The sequence below is a fragment of the Oncorhynchus keta genome, chromosome 4, assembly GCF_023373465.1.
Source record: "Oncorhynchus keta strain PuntledgeMale-10-30-2019 chromosome 4, Oket_V2, whole genome shotgun sequence".
Classification (NCBI taxonomy): domain Eukaryota; kingdom Metazoa; phylum Chordata; class Actinopteri; order Salmoniformes; family Salmonidae; genus Oncorhynchus; species Oncorhynchus keta.
This window is the reverse complement of record NC_068424.1, coordinates 58868588-58886425: the sequence shown is the minus strand read 5'-3', so window position 1 is coordinate 58886425 and position 17838 is coordinate 58868588. Positions and strand designations below refer to the sequence as shown.

Below are 17838 nucleotides of genomic sequence, written 5' to 3'. Positions count from 1 at the left end.
GGCTTCCCACGCTCAAAGTTAACTTAAGTTACTTGTTTTGCCCATTCTAAGAGTCAATCGAACAGTCACTGAATGCCTCGATGCCTGTCTGCCTGCTTTATATAGAAAGCCACGGCCAAGTGACTCACTGTCTGTAGAAGCAATACATTTTCATGAACAGGGTGGTGTACCTAATAAACTGGCATGTGAGTATATATTCCACACTATGAGGTTGGAATAATACTGTGAAATTGTGAAAATTATGATAATGACCTTTGTGTAAGAGCTGTTTGAAAAGACCGCCTGAAAGTTGACATCACCAGGCAGTAATTAGTTGATAGACCAATAAGACAGAGAGTTCCAAACCTTTCTGCCAATAACAGCCAGTTTTCAGTTTTCCCCTCCCCACTCAGACCACTCCCAAACAGTCCTAGCAAAATTGTTGCTTGAGAAAAATACTATTTGCTAAGAAACTATTTTTGTTAATTTTTTACCACTTTAATTGAAAACAATCACAGGAAGGAACTTAATTGCTACATAGAAATTATTTGATATTTAGATAAAAACATCTGCATTAGGTCTTTAAGGTACAGCCCATATTGTTTGTATGTCATTAGCCCTGACAGTGATTAGGATTTTGTTATCACTTTTGTAAATATGATCTTTCATGGTGGATGATGGAGCACAAAAAAACAGCATGGTTGTCACATTCTGATTCTGTTGAGGGAAGTAAAGTTATCTGCTTACCCCATTTAAAGGGGGTTTACATGTTCAGTATGACATTTGTTGGGGGCTATTGATACGAAACAGGAAGGAGAGCGAAAGACAGGAAAGTACATTACCTGATACTCTTGAATCCAGAGCTTGTCAGATGAGAGAGAAAGAAAACAGGAATTATAGAAGGGTTACTACAGAGAAAACATACACAGACAGCATGAAGAGGAAAATGTAAATACATTTGAACTATGAATGTTTCACAGTTGTGTGTGTTAAGGATATGCTTGAGCAAATTATCAGGCTTGCCTGGTGAGATACGTTGCCATAGCAGTAGTGGCGTGCTTTCATTCCTAACAACACACATCCACCTATTAAACCCTCCACATAAAGTAAATAACAATGTACAGTACATTCACATAGAACATCTAAAGAACCTAGTTTATAACTAGGGGGGTCGGCAGGGTAGCCTAGTGGTTAGAGAGTTTGGACTAGTAACCGAATCCCCGAGCTGACAAGGTACAAAATCTGTCGTTCTGCCCCTGAACAGGCAGTTAACCCAGTGTTCCTAGGCCGTCATTGAAAATAAGAATCTATTCTTAACTGACTTGCCTAGTAAAATAAAGGTAAAATATATATATTTTTTTAAACTGAATAGGTGGCAGCTGCTAACAAACACACGCTCAAACATTAATATGCTGTGTTTTAGTGCTGTCTGAATAGCATTCTAGTGTCAACTTTTGCACTTAGCTCTGTTACACCAGCTATACAGCAGCTACAACTATAAGCGCATTTTCCATTCAAAAGTCGTGTAGCGTATGATCCTTCAGTTTACTACAAAGGTGTTTCTATGCATTCAAGTGCTCCTGGGAGTTTACTTCCATGCTTTGTTCCAATGATGAAGTGGTTGAATAGCTCCTGTGTACTCTGAGGACAATCAGCTACATGACTGATAGTTGTAATGTATAGGACTCCTGGATGTGTACTGGGACGACAATATGCTGAAATGCTCCTGGATGTGTACGAGAAGAAAAAACAGCAGCGGAGAGCAAAGAAATAACAGCGGTGCTTAAGACTCCCATGCAAAAACAGAATCGCAACGTGTCTGACAATAGTTGGTCCAGGGAAGCAGTCTATTCAAGCCCCTTCGTCAAGGTCTCTCCATGTAACGTGATTAAAGGTGCTTTATGCGAATTGAAGTTATTCAGAGAGCCCTATAAGAAAGGAATAAGCTCCTAGTTCCTGTTAAGAATAGGTAAATGGCTGCCTATTCATCCCAGGCGCATCTACGGCGAGGAATTTGTTTCCTGATGGGGGTTAAACAGGAAGAAGTTGAAAGGGACAGGATTTTATAATAACATCAGGAATGCAACCCCTCCAATCACCCCAGTGCAATCTCATCTCTCTCTCCTGGTTTCTAACCAGTCAGCTTCATTCTCTGGATGGGATAACTGCTGATGAGGAGAACGTTTTGTAAATATGTAATTAGGGTTTGGAGAGCCGGGGTCTGTTTCAACAAGAGGGTGATGTCACCGAGGGGCTTTGGTCTCTATTAAGGCAGAGTGAAGCTGTCATCTCGGAGATGGCTATACCATTGAGACAAAGCTGAATAAGACCTTAGTACTAGCTGTCCCTCTTTTCCCTTAATACTTTCCCTTAGTTGAGTCGTAGAATAGGCAGTAGGACTCTATAAAGAGCATATTTATATTCTACTGTATAAAGAAAATATTTGGCATGGGTCCTCGGAATCTGAAAAAGGTCTACAGCTGCACCATTGAGAGCATCTTGACTGGCTTCACCTCTGCATATTACCTCAACTAACTTGTACCCCTGCACATTGATTCAGTACCAGTACTCCTTGTATATATTCTCATTTTTGTTATTTGATTGTGTTACTAATTTCCTTTTTTATTTAATGCAAATGTTTCTTACGTTTTAACTGTGTATTGTTAGGAAAGGGCTCGTAACAAAGCATTTCACGGTAAAGTCTACACCTGTTGTATTCGGAGCATGTGACCATTTTTATTTATTTGATTAGTTGGATAAGTCACTTCTGAAATCCATTTTCAGGTGGATTGGGAAAGGGAAAATGGTGATGTCAGGTGTCAAGGACAGTGAAAGTGAAATGGAATGGGTCATTTAGAAAATTATTTCTTTATGTTTCATAGGGTTATATGATGCAAACATTGATTGATAGGAGGCACATTTCTTCCAAGCTCTTCAACTTAGACTGCATTCAAGATACTGTTGAAAGCAACTCTTGGGATATTCAAGAGCATTGATGGAGAATAAATTGGTACATTCCTGCCTCTTTGTACTGGTTCTCTGCCGACTCACCAATGGTGCAGTGCTCTCCGGTCCAGCCCTGGTGACAGTCACATTTGCCCTCTCGGCAGACACCATGATCTGTACAGCGTGGGTGACAGTCCCTCTGGTCGCACTCTGAGCCTGCCCATCCCTCCTCGCAGTGACAGGTCCCACTGACACACACTCCATGGGGGCCGCAGGCCACAGTGCACACCTCTGACACACAACCACAAACAGAGTCATCCGTCATACACTGGACAGACGTGTGCCATAGTAGTGTACAGTAATTAAATCTGTAAGTACTTGTATGGACATAGTGAATAATACATTTTTTCTGCTGTCAGTACATTAGTTCCACAGCCACAGCTGAATCATAATCTTTACATATTGAATAAAGAGGCACAAAGCCTGATATTTTTCTCTCCAAATTCAGATGTGATGGGAGACAAGGACACATTTTCCTGCCACAAAAAAAAACGAAAACAAATTTGTTTAGTCTTTTGTTGCTTCGTTTTCATTTATTTAACTGGCAGGGCAGACTAAACAAGGTTTTTACATTTGCCGTCAGTTATCCCCAATGATTTCAGCTTGATCCTGGAACGTTAAATCCCACAACATTTACAAGAGACTGAAGTAAAAGGCTAGCTTGAGACATCTTTAGACCTACAGGCTTTCGAATAAACAGGTCAACTCACTTATTTTAGTCACCAAGGACACCAAAAGCATAAGACCAACTACTTAAGCAGATGTCTCTATGTAGTCAGACAGCAGGCGGTGTGGGTGAGAAACTCTCATTACTGAATCCACAGGTAGTAGGAGACCAAGGAGAGTGCTTCAGTCACTGGCATGCTACAAACCATACTGAATGCTCCATTCTATTATTGAGGGAAAACCATATGAAACCATGAAGGGAATGGTTTATTCACAGGAACTGACCCAGTATTGCCTTCAGAGCCTCCAGAACACTTTGAAATGTCACCACAGCAGCCGTTCAGACAGCAAGAACAGCCTTTCTAAGATTTGAAAAAACCTTACTTCAAGTAGGCTACAGGAAAAAGCAGTCCGCCACCCACCCATTAAAAGTAGTTGAGTAAGTTTAAGAAAATATCGACACAAAACTAGTCCACCTAGCACCCTTGTGAATATCCTTGAGGATAACACGTCAAGGTTTCAAAATTCACTAATTTTTCTGTTTTCCGCTTACAAGCGAAACCACCTCACCTACCTTAATTTGCACTTTTTAAATAGGTTGCTTTCATCGCCCTCTGAATGGAGTTTTTCTTCGATTGACAGACCTTGGTAGGTCTCTGATTAAGCTGAGACGACACTCCAGAATTTTAACCATGCCTCTGGAGGGGGATCGTTCGATTCCAAGGGCCCTCTCCCCTCCCAAAGAATCCATGAAATCAATTTTTCATTAGCGCAAAGGTGTTTATCTGCTTTTAGCAAGCCCCTGACTCCGGCACGATGGCAGAGTGGGTGGTCGATCTATGCCACGCCGCTTGTTAATTAAAGTTTATTTAATTGAAGTGGAACTGCTGAGATAATTAAGAGAGAAACCTTGACTACTACCCAGGTGGGCAAATACAAGTTTGGATGGCTGCTTAAGTAAGCTAACCTCACTCCCTTCAATGTAGAATTTTTAACATCGACCGGCAATGGATGTTTCATGGCAGGAAAGAGGGACTCTGTCCTGAATTTCAAAAGTATTTTATAGAATAACAAATGGCCTTAATTTGGATGTTGTCTGAAAGTGAATAAATTGAGACAAACTCCCTGGTCCCCTAAATTCCCATTATTCTTTCCTGCCAGCAGTCTAGGTTTTCATCTCATCCATCATTTCAGACTTACAGTACACCCTCTTACGCAAAACCCCTCAGATTTCAATCGCACAATCAAGTAAATGTGTGGCTTAATCAATCTTAGCTCCAGATAGTTAAAAACCCAGTAGGTTCCAATGTGACGCTTCTCAATTTGGGTCTCCAACTGTGAACTGCAGATGCAGGTACTAATTTGGCACTGCGATTAGACTAAACTAAATAAAACCCATTCTAGAGAAGGACATTGAGTATGAATCACCTGGTCTTTTAAACAAATGAACCCGATTACTAAAGCCAAAGCACAGCCCTCAAACTGGCAAAGTACCTACAAGAAAACAAACTAATTGTCTAAAATGTTCCTCATATTAATGAGGACCATCATCCTTTTCCTCACTGGAGGAGTCTCCTCACACACAACACAAAGCCAGACAGCTAAACCCGAAATAAAAAGTTAGAGAGTGTTGTCTGACCTAAAGAGCAGTCGGAGCCTGTCCAGTTAGCCTCACAGACACAGGTGCCTGTCTCGGTGTGGAAGGTTCCGTGGCTGGAGCACTGTTCAGGACACGTGCTCTTCAGGATCTCACAGCCGATTCCGCCCCAGCCCGGGTTACAGTGGCATTCACTGTGGTGGCAGGCTCCGTGGCCCGAGCAGGTTGGATCCAGACAGTCCGCTAGGAAAACAAGAGAAAGGAAAGGAGATGGTTCAACTACTGTATATGGGATGACTTAATCATGAAATAAACAACTAAACATATGAACATGCTCCACAGCCAGCTTATTACTAGTACAGCCTTTTAGCAAACACATACAAGTATATTGATCTCAGCGACTCATTGAGAATAATTTGGTTCTAAACATAGTGCCTTCAGAAAGTATTCATACCCATTGGCTTATTCCACCTGTAGTTGTGTTACAGCCCCAAAATAATGTCCACCTATCTACACACAATACCCGATAATGAAGTGAAAACATATATTTTTAAAAAATTACGCACATTTATTGAAACTTAAATTAAATTTACGTTAGTATTCACACCTCTGAGTCAATACTTTGTAGAAGCACCTACTTTGTAGAAGCAGTCTCTAACATTTTTATTTATTTTTATTTTACCTTTATTTAACTAGACATGTCAGTTAAGAACAAATTCTTATTTTCAATGACGGCCTAGGAACAGTGGGATAACTGCCTGTTCAGGGGCAACCTTTCGGTTACTAGTCCAACGCTCTAACCACTAGGCTACCCTGCCGCCCCATGCTGACCACACCTCTCGTGTCGCAAAATAAATGTACACATACATGTTATTCAATCATTGCACCCACACTGCTCGCGCACCACTGTAAGGGTCTGCGTGGCCAGGCGCTAAAATAGAAGTTGGTTCAATTTGTGACACTCAACACGCTGCAAATCCTGCCTTTCAACTCTCCTCATTGGTTTTTAGGAGCATATACCCATGTGGGAAAGATGAACTGACATCCACACTCCAGTCAGTTGTAGTAATGCACTGTAAAGTTGGTTGCCAACCATCATTTAAAGTCCAAAGAAGAAAAAGAAGGAGGAGAGATGATGAGAAACTAATTTGGTTTACCATTTTATCTGTGGATTAATTGTCAGAGTTGAGGATCTTGTGCATTCCAGGTAAAACAACAACCCAATGTTTATATACCAGGACAAATTAGCTAGCAAAAGCAACCTAGCTAACTAAATTGCCATAAATGTTTAATGCTTTTTGACCTGTCCCCAAATTAATATAATTGGTTCAGAGTTTGTTTTGATATTTCAACCTGACTGTCCTGATCGCTTCTGGTGTGGGGAACAAAATCAACATACGCACGATGGCACGTTTGGTCAGCATGTACAAGTTTGCACACCTGGATTGAAACGTATTTTCACATTATTATATTTTTAAATATTCATGGTCTGTCAAGTTGGTTGTTGATCATTGCTAGACAGCCACATTCAAGTCTTGCCATAGATTTTCAAGCCGCTTTCAGTCAAAACTGTAACTCGGCCACTCAGGAACATTCAATGTCATCTTGACAAGCAACTCAAGGGTAGATATAGCCTTGTGTTTTAGGGTATTGTCCTGCTGAAAGGTGAATTTGTCTCCCAGTCTCTGTTTGAAAGCAGACTATACCAGGTTTTCCTCGAGGATTTTGCCTGTGCTTAGCTGTATACTGTTTTTTTTATCCTCCAAAAACTCCCTAGTTGTTGCTGATGACAAGCATACCCATAACATGATACAGCCACCACTATGCTTGAAAATATGAAGAATAGAACTCAGTAATGGGTTCGATTTGCCCCAAACATAACGCTTTCTACTCAGAACATAAAGTTAATTTATTTTCCAATTTGTTTGAAGTTTTACTTTAGTGCCATATTTCAAACAGGATGCATGTTTTGAAATATTTGTGTTCTGTACAGGCTTCTTTCTTTTCACTCTGTCATTTAGGTTAGTATTGTGGAGTAACTACTGCACTGTAATGTTATTGATCCATTCTCAGTTTTCTCCTATCACAGCCATTAAACTCTGTAACTGTTTTAAAGTCACCATCCCTGAGCGGTTTCCTTCCTCTCCGGCAACTGAGTTAGGAGGGACACCTGTATCCTTTTGGTGACTGAGTGTATTGATATACCATCCAAAGTGTAATTAATAACTTCACCATGATCAAAGGGATATTCAATGTCTGCTTTTTATTTTATTTTATTTTTACCAATCTAACAATAGGTTCTCTTCTTTGTGAGGTACTGGAAAACATCCCTTGTCTTTGTGGTTGAATCTGTATTTGAAATTCACTGCTTGACTGAGGGACCTTACATAAAATTGTATATGTGGGGTATAGAGATTGGGTCGTTGTTTACTCTTGAACTTATTTAGGCTTGCCATAATAAAGGGGTTGAATACTTATTGACTCAAGACATTTCAGCCTTACATATTTTATTAATTTGTAAATATTTAAAAAAATATATAATTCCACTTTGACAATATGGGATATTGTGTGTGTAAGCCAGTGACAAAGGATATCTAAATGTAATAACTTTTAAATTCAAACTGTAACACAACACAAGGGGTGTGAATATTTTCTTAAGGGACTGTAGTAAGGCAATACCTTCATCATCACTATCATTAAACCAGAACCAAATGTCCAGTTTGAGTCAACTGACAACATTGTCCAACCGTTCCTGCATAATTCCACAATATTCACTTCACAATGAGCGCAACATTTTTATTTAATTACTCCCTCGACTCAATAAGATTTTACACATTGGGTTACTGATCTGCAGATGTGAATCTGACAAGTGAATTGCCTCTGTCTGAATTGGGATCAATGAAGTTAAACTAACTGAACAGGGGGAGAAGAGGTAGAGGGGATAGCGAGAAGTATTTTCGATAACAATGAGAAATAGACCCAGACTGAGAGATATTGAATCTCACAGGGTTCTTGTTCGAGAGCGCACTGAAGCAATCACATTGGATGGACAATTCAGAATCAATTCCAATCCATACCTGTGGTGGCTAAATGGTTGGAGGGAGTTAATGCATGCAGAGTATCGATGGAGGAACAAAAGGAATTATTTGCTTGGTGAAGTTGAAAAGAGCTATTGTTTAAGTTGCCGACAGGCTGGGAAATCGAATGGTGACACTACATATTGTTGTGGTGTACCTTGGTGACAGTTGCTTCCTTTGTGGCCGGCATTACACACACAGTTGCCCGTCACACAAATCCCATGGCCTCCACATTGGGGGTCTACACATTGGGTAGTAGGCACGTCACACTCTGTGCCCTTCCATCCACTGTAGCACTGACAGCGCCCCCTGGTGTACTGGCCATTGCCACTGCATAGGACAGGACAGGCAGCTGTTGTGGGAAGAGACAATGTTACTCAATAGTATATAAAGCATATTAGTTACTCTGGACCCTGATCTCTCTTTTGACGAACATATCAAGACTGTTTCAAGGACAGCTTTTTTCCATCTATGTAACATTGCAAAAATCAGAAAATTTCTCTCCAAAAATGTTGCAGAAAAATGAATCCATGCTTTTGACACTTCTAGGTTAGACTACTACAATGCTTTACTTTCCGGCTACCCAGATAAAGCACTAAATAAACTTCAGTTAGTGCTAAACACTGCTGCTAGAATCTTGACTAGAACCAAAAAATTTGATCATATTACTACAGTGCTAAGCCTCTCTACACTGGCTTCCTGTTAAGGCAAGGGCTGATATCAAGGTTTTACTGCTAACCTACAAAGCATTACATGGGCTTGCTCCTACCTATCTTTCCGATTTGGTCCTGCCGTACATACCTACACATAAGCTATGGTCACAAGATGCAGGCCTCCTTACTGTCCCTAGAATTTCTAAGCAAACGGCTGGAGGCAGGGCTTTCTACTATAGAGCTCCATTTTTATGGAATGGTCTGCCTACCCATGTGAGAGACGCAGACTCAGTCTGAACCTTTAAGTCTTTATTGAAGGCTCATCTCTTCAGAAGGTCCTATGATTGAGTGTAGTCTGGCCTAGGAGTGTGAAGATGAACGGAAAGGCACTGGAGCAACTAACCGCCCTTGCTGTCTCTGCCTGGCCGGTTCCCCTCTCTCCACTGGGATTCTCTGCCTCTAACCCTATTACAGGGGCTGAGTCACTGGCTTACTGGTGCTCTTCCATGCCGTCCCTAGGAGGGGTGCGTCACTTGAGTGGGTTGAGTCACTGACGTGGTCTTCCTGTCTGGGGAGACCCCCCTTGTGAGCTATACTCGGCCTTGTCGCAGGATGGTAAGTTGGTGGTTGAAGATATCCCTCTAGTGGTGTGGGGGCTGTGCTTTGGCAAAGTGGGTGGGGTTAAATCCTGCCTGTTTGGCCCTGTCCAGGGGTATTGTTGGATGGGGCCACGGTGTCTCCCGACCCCTCCTGTCTCAGCCTCCAGGATTTATGCTGCAGTAGTTTATGTGTCGGGGGGCTAGGGTCAGTCTGTTATATCTGGAGTATTTCTCCTGTCTTATCCAATGTCCTGCGTGAATTTAAGTATGCTCTCTCTAATTCTCTCTCTTTTTGTCTTTCTTTCGCTCTTTCTCTCTTTTTGTCTTTCTTTCTTTCTCTCTCCCGGAGGACCTGAGCCCTAGGACCATACCTACCTGGCCTGATGAATCCTTGCTGTGCCCAGTCCACCTGGCCGTGCTGCTGCTTCAGTTTCAACTGTTCTGCTTGCGGCTATGGAACCCTGACCTGTTCACCGAACGTGCTACCTGTCCCAGACCTGCTGTTTTCAACCCTTTAGAGACCGCAGGATCAGTAGAGATACACTGAATGACCGGCTATGAAAAGCCAACTGACATTTACTCCTGAGGTGCTGACCTGTTGCACCGAAGACAATTACTGTGATTATTATTATTTGACCCTGCTGGTCATCTATGAACATTTGAACATCTTGGCCATGTTCTGTTATAATCTCCACCCGGCACAGCCAGAAGAAGACTGGCCACCCCTCATAGCCTGGTTCCTCTCTAGGTTTCTTCCTAGGTTCTGGCCTTTCTACGGAGTTGTTCCTTGCCACTGTGCTTCTACACATGCATTGCTTGCTGTTTGGGGTTTTAGGCTGGGTTTCTGTACAGCACTTTGTGACATCAGCTGATGTAAGAAGGGCTTCATAAATACATTTGAGTGATAGTCCATTGTATAGCTGCAGTGTTGATACAACCTTAAATCAACCAATCACTATCTTTCCATGCTACAGTACAAAGGACTAGAGTACAACACTTCCTCTCCAAATATTTGATTTGAACGATTAGTGCTAACCCTGACCATTAGTCTAAACCTAACCCTTAGCCTAAACCTAACCCTGACATTTAGCTTAAACCTAACCCTAAAGTAAGAACAAATATCACATGCACATGGTAATTAATTCTGAAAATATAGCCAATATTTGTCCATTGAAGCTTGCTCATGTATAGATTGCGATATCAATAGATAGATGAGGAGTTGGGAAAAAGATACCTCTTGAACAGTACGGCCCAATGAACCCTGGGAAACAATGGCAGGAGCTGGACACACACTCTCCATTTCCATAACAGTTGTGTGAGCACTCCATAACCGACTCTGTTGGGACAAAAAAACAACGTTTTCTAGGATTACACCAGCTATGGTGACACAAGCTAGGTTTCCATCCAATTGGTGACAGATTTTCATGCGAATATTCTAAAACCCACATAAAAATACGCACATTTTCCCACCAGAGATATGTTCCTATCAAACTGACTTGTTGCGGATAAAAGTCTATAGTAGTGCACATAAAAATGACTTTTGCAGCTAAATTCCCATGTACCAAATAAAAAATACAAGTTAAATGGGTTTCCATCGCATTTTCAACTCTACTGATGGTTTCGTCACACATTTTTTTGCATTATGTAGCAGTTGGGCCCAGTCTGGTCACGGCATGTGTTCTCTAGCCTACAGCTTGCAGATACAGTGCGGGTAGTCTAGTCTACATGGTGAGATTATTATGGATTATTTTTATTTGTCAAATGGCATCGATCATCATGTCAACCGAATAAGACCCTCGATATTTATTGGAAAGTAGCATCACGCTCATCACTGTGCACTTTCTCTACCCTGTGAAGTTCATCAGAATTTATTTAATTTGTAGCCTAATATACAGCATGGTCTCCCGAGTCGTAGTGGGAGGACCACCCGACATATAATTACGTAACTCCAAATATACTTCGATATGATGGTTAACCGGGCACTGATGACGGCAACCCCTCGCACCTCTCTGATTCAGAGGGCTTGTGTTAAATGCGAAATACACATTTCAGTTGAATGCATTCATACTAGGTATTCCCCCTTTCATTTCCCTTTCCAATTATATCACTATTTGCACATAAATGCGTTTCCACCACCAGTTCTCTCACATAATTCATTTTACAGACACAAAAAGATCCCACCATTTCTAGAGAACAAATTGTCTGTGGACATTTTAAAAATTGTACTGATATTTCCTGATTTTAGCAGCGTCAGGTAATTAATCTGTATGGAACGGTTGGATAGAAACCTGGTAACTGGCATGGCATACGAGTTCATAATTTTTTCAGTCAGATGTTCTTGCACCAGATTGAGATATCACACCTCTAAAATGTGCCAACCACACAAGCAAAAATCCCATGACTGAAACTTAAATCAATCTCAGATTGATTGTCTGGGGCCAAGTTAACCTCCCATTTCATGTAAAAAAAAGTCATGACCATCAAGCTTTTAGGGAAAGAGGATCATTTTGTACATGATTTAAACTGAGAGTTTGACCAATTCCAGTTCTGTTCAATATTGAAAATACAAATAAAAAAATGTAAATAAAAAAATATTTCACTGCATATATCATTTCATTACATCATCCAATATCAACACATTACCAATATCAATATCAACATCAACAAAATATTGATATCAACACAATATCAATGTCAACACATTATCAATATCAACACACAATTAATTTAAACGCATGATCAGTATCAATATCAATACATTATCCATATGATCACATGATCAATATCAATATACCCACAATATCAATATCAACACAATAGCAATATCAATCCATTATCAATATCAACACAATATCCAACACATTTGATTGGATTTCATATCACTACTATGATATCACATACTATTCCATCTTACATTTCCACACAGCCACATTCTCTTATTGCAGTGTTTCCCAACCCTGGTCCTCGAGTACCCCCAACAGTACACATTTTTGTTGTAGCCTTGGACAAACACACCTCATTGAGGCTTGATGATTAGTTGAGAAGTTGAATCAGGTGTGCTTGTCCAGGGTTACAATAAAATGTGTACTGTTGGGGCTACTGGAGGGCCAGGGTTGGGAAACACTGGCTTATTGCATGAATGTACAGTGTACTCTATGTTGGTATGTGTGTACCTCTCATCTGCTGTAGCCTGACAACTCCCATGCCATCTTGCCCATCACGAATGCAACCCATCACAAACATTTTACATTTCACAGTGCATTTCTAGTTCTTTCACATTTCTTTCTCGGCATGAAAATCTCATGACTGATCATGCCCACACAAGCAACGGGATCAATCTTTGTAAATCCTCTCTCTGAGTTGAAGTTAATCTGACATATCCCACTGACACGTCTTGTGTTCGTTCAACAGACCAGCGCTCATAATGGGCACTCCCCCTAGGCTGGGAGCTCCTTTCGATTGTGTTAAGTGGGCAAACTTTTTCGTTTTTATTGCTTTTGAAGACTTGCATTGGATGTACACTACTGGGCTGTCAGTTTCAACACATCCGGGCAACTTTGACCTTGGATTTCGATAACTTCATATCTTTAGAAATGTATCGATGGAATTCCCTAATGCAAAACATTAACTTAGCATGTTTTCAGTTTTCCCACAGTACAATTCCTGAGCACGCACAACAATGAAAAGCCTAAGGGATAGCGATATTCCTGCAATGTAGAGACATAAAATGTGCATAACACAATTCATTAAGCCAAAAGCCCAACAACACATTTTGCTTGCATTATATAGTCTGTAGATCCAGTTTAAATGATTGATTAATGTATATGTTGATCTGGCCTGTCAACTACCCAGTTATTCTCTTAGTTGTGGAAAACGTTCTCCAAGTGCCTTTCCCAGCAATTCAATATAATTGAAAATATTCACCTCATCCATTTCTACATCAATTTTCTACATTATTTCCATGTTATGCTTACCCAGGATGATGGTGTTGTATGATACTGTCTCCAGGCTTTTCCCATCATTGTAGAAAGCCAGATGCCACACCCCAGAGTCCAGATACTGGATGAAGCCAGCTTGGTGGAGGCTGACCTGGCGCTCCATCCGCCCCCTGGTCTCCTGCGCCGTGGGAGCCCACCTCTCTTTGGCGATGAGCCTGCTGCCATCCAGCAGCTCCACAAAATCATACTGAAGAAAGGTCAAGCAGAGGTCAGTTCGGACTAAGTAATGGGTCACTTCATGACATATGATGTGCGACATATACATTTATGTAAATGTATAAACATTTACAATAACGGTGACATTCTGTAGTTCCAGGTGAATAGAGGGAATTAGTATCGGAAATAGGACCTACAGGGGACACGACACCAAGCATCCCTCCAACTGACTCAGTATGGATAGGAAATAAAGCATTGAAGTTAGGGTGAGAGAAGTCAACACTCAGTGGTTTAAACCCTTTTGAGAGGAGCAGAGAAGAGATATTGACCTGTGGATGTAGGCAGTTTTTTATGTGTTGGTGGCCAGGGGGCCAAGTAATAAAAGTCCAGAACCCAATCATTCTTTTACTCCCAGGCCAGTGTGTACATCTTGATTGCTTGGCAAAGGCTTATCTCAATCTAACAATAGGAGCAAATAATAATGAACAAGAGGCCAAGCCAAGCCAGGCCAGCCGATGAACCACAAATAATGATTAGCCTGGGAATTCAAACTAGTGTTGATCATTCCTTCACAAAACCTAGTTTAAGACAATTGATGAATCATGCAGAGTAAGACACTTGCGAACAAATTTAGTTGTATTATTTTCTTTTGAGCGATTGGTGACGCACTTTAAAGTTGTTCCTCTCCTCAAGCTGTGAATGTAACCAACGGTCAATATCTCTCATTGGGGTCTCATTGGGGTCTTTCATGCTAAATTAAGTAAACACATCGATTTATCGCCCTGGCAAATTAACGGACCGTTTCTAAGGCAGTGGCGGTTGACTTCGTGTCTAGGCATTGACAGTCTTGAGCGGCCTGCGCAGCAATTGCCTTGGACATAAAAGGAGGCTTCTCTGTTTGTTGGATTTGATTTAGTTGGGTTCCTTTTTTCTTTTACCATGGAAAAGTAATCCCTTCTTTCCTGTTGTCATTTGTATTTAACTTTTTTTTCATTCGATAGTGGCCCAATTTCCGGCACGCGAAAGAGGCTCTTCTTCAACTCAAGTCAGAGAATGTCAAGAAGGTGAAGTTGAAAGAAATCTAGGGTGAAGTGGAAAATAGCCAGGTCATTCCACAAAAATAATGCCTTTTGTGTCCCTTTGATATTTTAGATATAAAATGTGCACCAATATTGAATTTTAAAAGCCTGTAATATTAAATGAAGTGCCCTTCAATATAGACCTCATGGAAAATTCAATCAATATTTTTGAAGGCTTGCTAAAGTGCCAAAATTCAGCATTTTGACATGTCCCCCTGTCACTTCTAGGAAGATTTTAACCCACTTACCACCAAAGTTTTCACCATCATTGACCTAGTTATTATTTAAAAGTAATTTCTGAAGATTAGTTTTTTTGTGTGTGATTAGTGATTGATTTACATCTGTCTCATTTTAAGGTCAACCCAGTTACGTGAACTGAACTCTCATATTAATATGGTAAAAATATTCCCTTAAACATTTTGTTTTTTCAAAAGACAGATTTAACATCTATCTAGTAGTCCAATCATGGTGTAAAAGCAGGTGATTCTACTCATTTTGGCCATTTTATGGCGTTTTGTGGTGGAAAACTGAGCGGGTCATGCATAACATGGCTAGAAATGTTTTAACAGTGACATTTGTTTGGTGAAGCTTGCATTCAATTGACACAATTGACAATTGACACAACAAGCTTCCATTCCACCTGTCTCAATTTATGGCTGATTTAAGATGAAATCGTCAAACCTGTTACGGTCAACCCTGTTACTTTATTTGGCACTTAATTAGGGACTTATGTTGTTTATTAAGTTGAACATGTGCTCTATATGACATAATGTTACAATGAAGTGAAATCAATGTTTTTTGTTCTTCTCAAAAGGCACCAGTCTGGTGGAACTACCCAGCCACGACCCCTTTATTATGTTTTAAATTTAACCAGGCCAGTCAGTTAAGAACAAATTCTCATTTACAATGACAGCCTACCAGGGAATGTCAGGTTAACTGCCTTGTTCAGAGCAAAATATTTTTACCTTGTGAGCTCAGGGATTTGATCCAGCAACCTTTTGGTTAATGGCCCAATGCTCTAACCACTAGGCTACCTTCTGCCCCAAAGTATCAGAATCCAGTCGTTCCATTGTAAAAACTTTGCAAAAATAAGACTGAAAAGAGGAATATTATGGCAAAAACCATCCAGTCAGATTTATACAAATCAAATCAAAATGTATTTGTCAATTGGGCCGAATACAACAGGTGTAGATTTTACAGTGAAATGCTTACTTACAAGCCCTTAACCAACAATGAATTAAGAAGTTTTAATAAAAATAAGTTGATTGATAAGTAAAAAAAAATTGAAAATAAGAAATGTAAGTAACAAAAAATTAAACAGTAGCAGTAAAATAACAATAGCGAGGCTATATACAGGGGACACCGGTAAAGAGTCAATGTGCGGGGGCACAGGTTAGTCAAAGTAATTGAGGTAATATGTACATGTAGGTAGAGTTAAAGTGACTATGCATAGCATAAAAGAGGGGTCTGGATTAGCCCTTTGATTAGCTGTTCAGGAGTGTTAGGGCATGGGGGTAGAAGCTGTTAAGCCTTTTAGACCTAGACTTGGCTCTCTGGTACCGCTTGCGCTGCTGTAACAGAGATAACAGTGTATGACTAGGGTGGCTGGAGTCTTTGACCATTTTTGGGGCCATCCTCTGACACCGCCTGGTATAGAGGTCCCGGATGGCAGGAAGCTTGGCCCCAATGATTTACTGGGCCGTATGCACTACCCTCTGTAGTGCGTTGCGGTCCGAGGCTGGAAGCCGAGCAGTTGCCATACACCCTACCCAACTAATGTACCATTTACCTGTGTGTGAGATGGTGGGAGACCCTTCCTCCCGTAGGCCCCAACCAGTGCATTCTTCTGAACAGAGATGTTGAACTTCAGGAAGCGTGGCTGCTCCATAGCCAGCCGAGAGCGCCAGAACACCCCAGGCGGTATTCCCTGACCTACCCTTCGCCCCACTTCCACTTGCCCGGTGTCAATGGAGTTGTTTTCCTGATGGACCGCACCAGTCCTGCCTGGAGGGGAGAAAGAGAGAACACTGAGATAAAGCTAGATGGACATTTTGTGAGGTCAAGCTCACCACAGTTGTATACAGTTTTTATCGGCATTGATTCCATTTTCAACAAAATAATATTTCTCAATAGTACCTTAATTTAAATAAAATTATGCAGACACGACTCCCAGTCTATATCCCTGGCCCAGTGTGTATCCCGGGCCCTCATAGATATGAGTCTTGCTCATTAGGTCAGTCAAACATGGAAATACCAGACAGCTTCAGTAGTTCCAGGTATTTCTATTTCCTGGCACAGTTGATGATAGAAACGTATTTATTCCCACTCAAATAGACCTCAGCTGATTGCTCCATTATGAGACTGGAACAGATTGTTTCACCATTGATTACTATATATTGTTTTGACCTGACGAAGATCAGTTTCAGATCGAACCATAGTCAATAAAGTGGTGAATTGGGAGCTTAATGAGTGTGCGGGCCTTCTTGTTCTTCGACATTGATTTCCCTATCTTTTGTGTGGTACTTGTGATTCACTGCTAAATGTCTAGGATCTAAATGTACTAGCTGATTCAGTACCTGGTACAGTAACAAAACAACAGGACAAGGAAGTGATGCTTTTAAAAGGTTAGCAAGCAAAACAAAAAAACACTTGAGCATGAGTCATTCTCACATGAAACACATTTAAAGAATTTTTGCCTGATATTTATTTCAAAAACCACTTAGGATAAATGTCTTTCTTACAATGGACCTCCAGAGTTTTTGTTTGGTTGAAATGTTTGGTTATTACAAAATACTGTGCAGTATTGCAATGCATCACTGGATCAATAAGGGACTTTGCACACACACTGCTGCCATCTAGTGGCCAAAATCCAAATAGTTCCAAAACTGCAATATTATATTATGGCATTTCTCTTGCATTTCAAAGATGATGAAAAAAATAATATTTGAAAACGCATGTTTTTTTGTTTGTATTATCTTTTACCAGATCTAATGTGTTATATTATGTGGTACACATTTCCACAAACTTC

General features: G+C 40.7%; 1 protein-coding gene across 3 annotated transcripts in view; it reads right to left on the bottom strand.

Annotated features, from left to right (window-relative positions):
* Positions 1-17838, bottom strand: part of si:dkey-237h12.3 (teneurin-3) — a 161894-nt gene that overhangs the window by 52170 nt on the left and 91886 nt on the right. For 2 of the 3 annotated variants that reach the window (XM_035766574.2, XM_052511257.1), the window contains exons 7-13: positions 16600-16814; positions 13552-13762; positions 10812-10913; positions 8483-8677; positions 5291-5491; positions 3031-3216; positions 822-842 (exon numbers count right to left, since the gene is read on the bottom strand). In XM_035766574.2, the coding sequence (XP_035622467.2) occupies positions 822-842; positions 3031-3216; positions 5291-5491; positions 8483-8677; positions 10812-10913; positions 13552-13762; positions 16600-16814 (1131 nt within the window). The remainder of the gene's footprint in view (positions 1-821; positions 843-3030; positions 3217-5290; positions 5492-8482; positions 8678-10811; positions 10914-13551; positions 13763-16599; positions 16815-17838) is intronic. The other variant, XM_052511258.1, reaches the window with a different exon arrangement.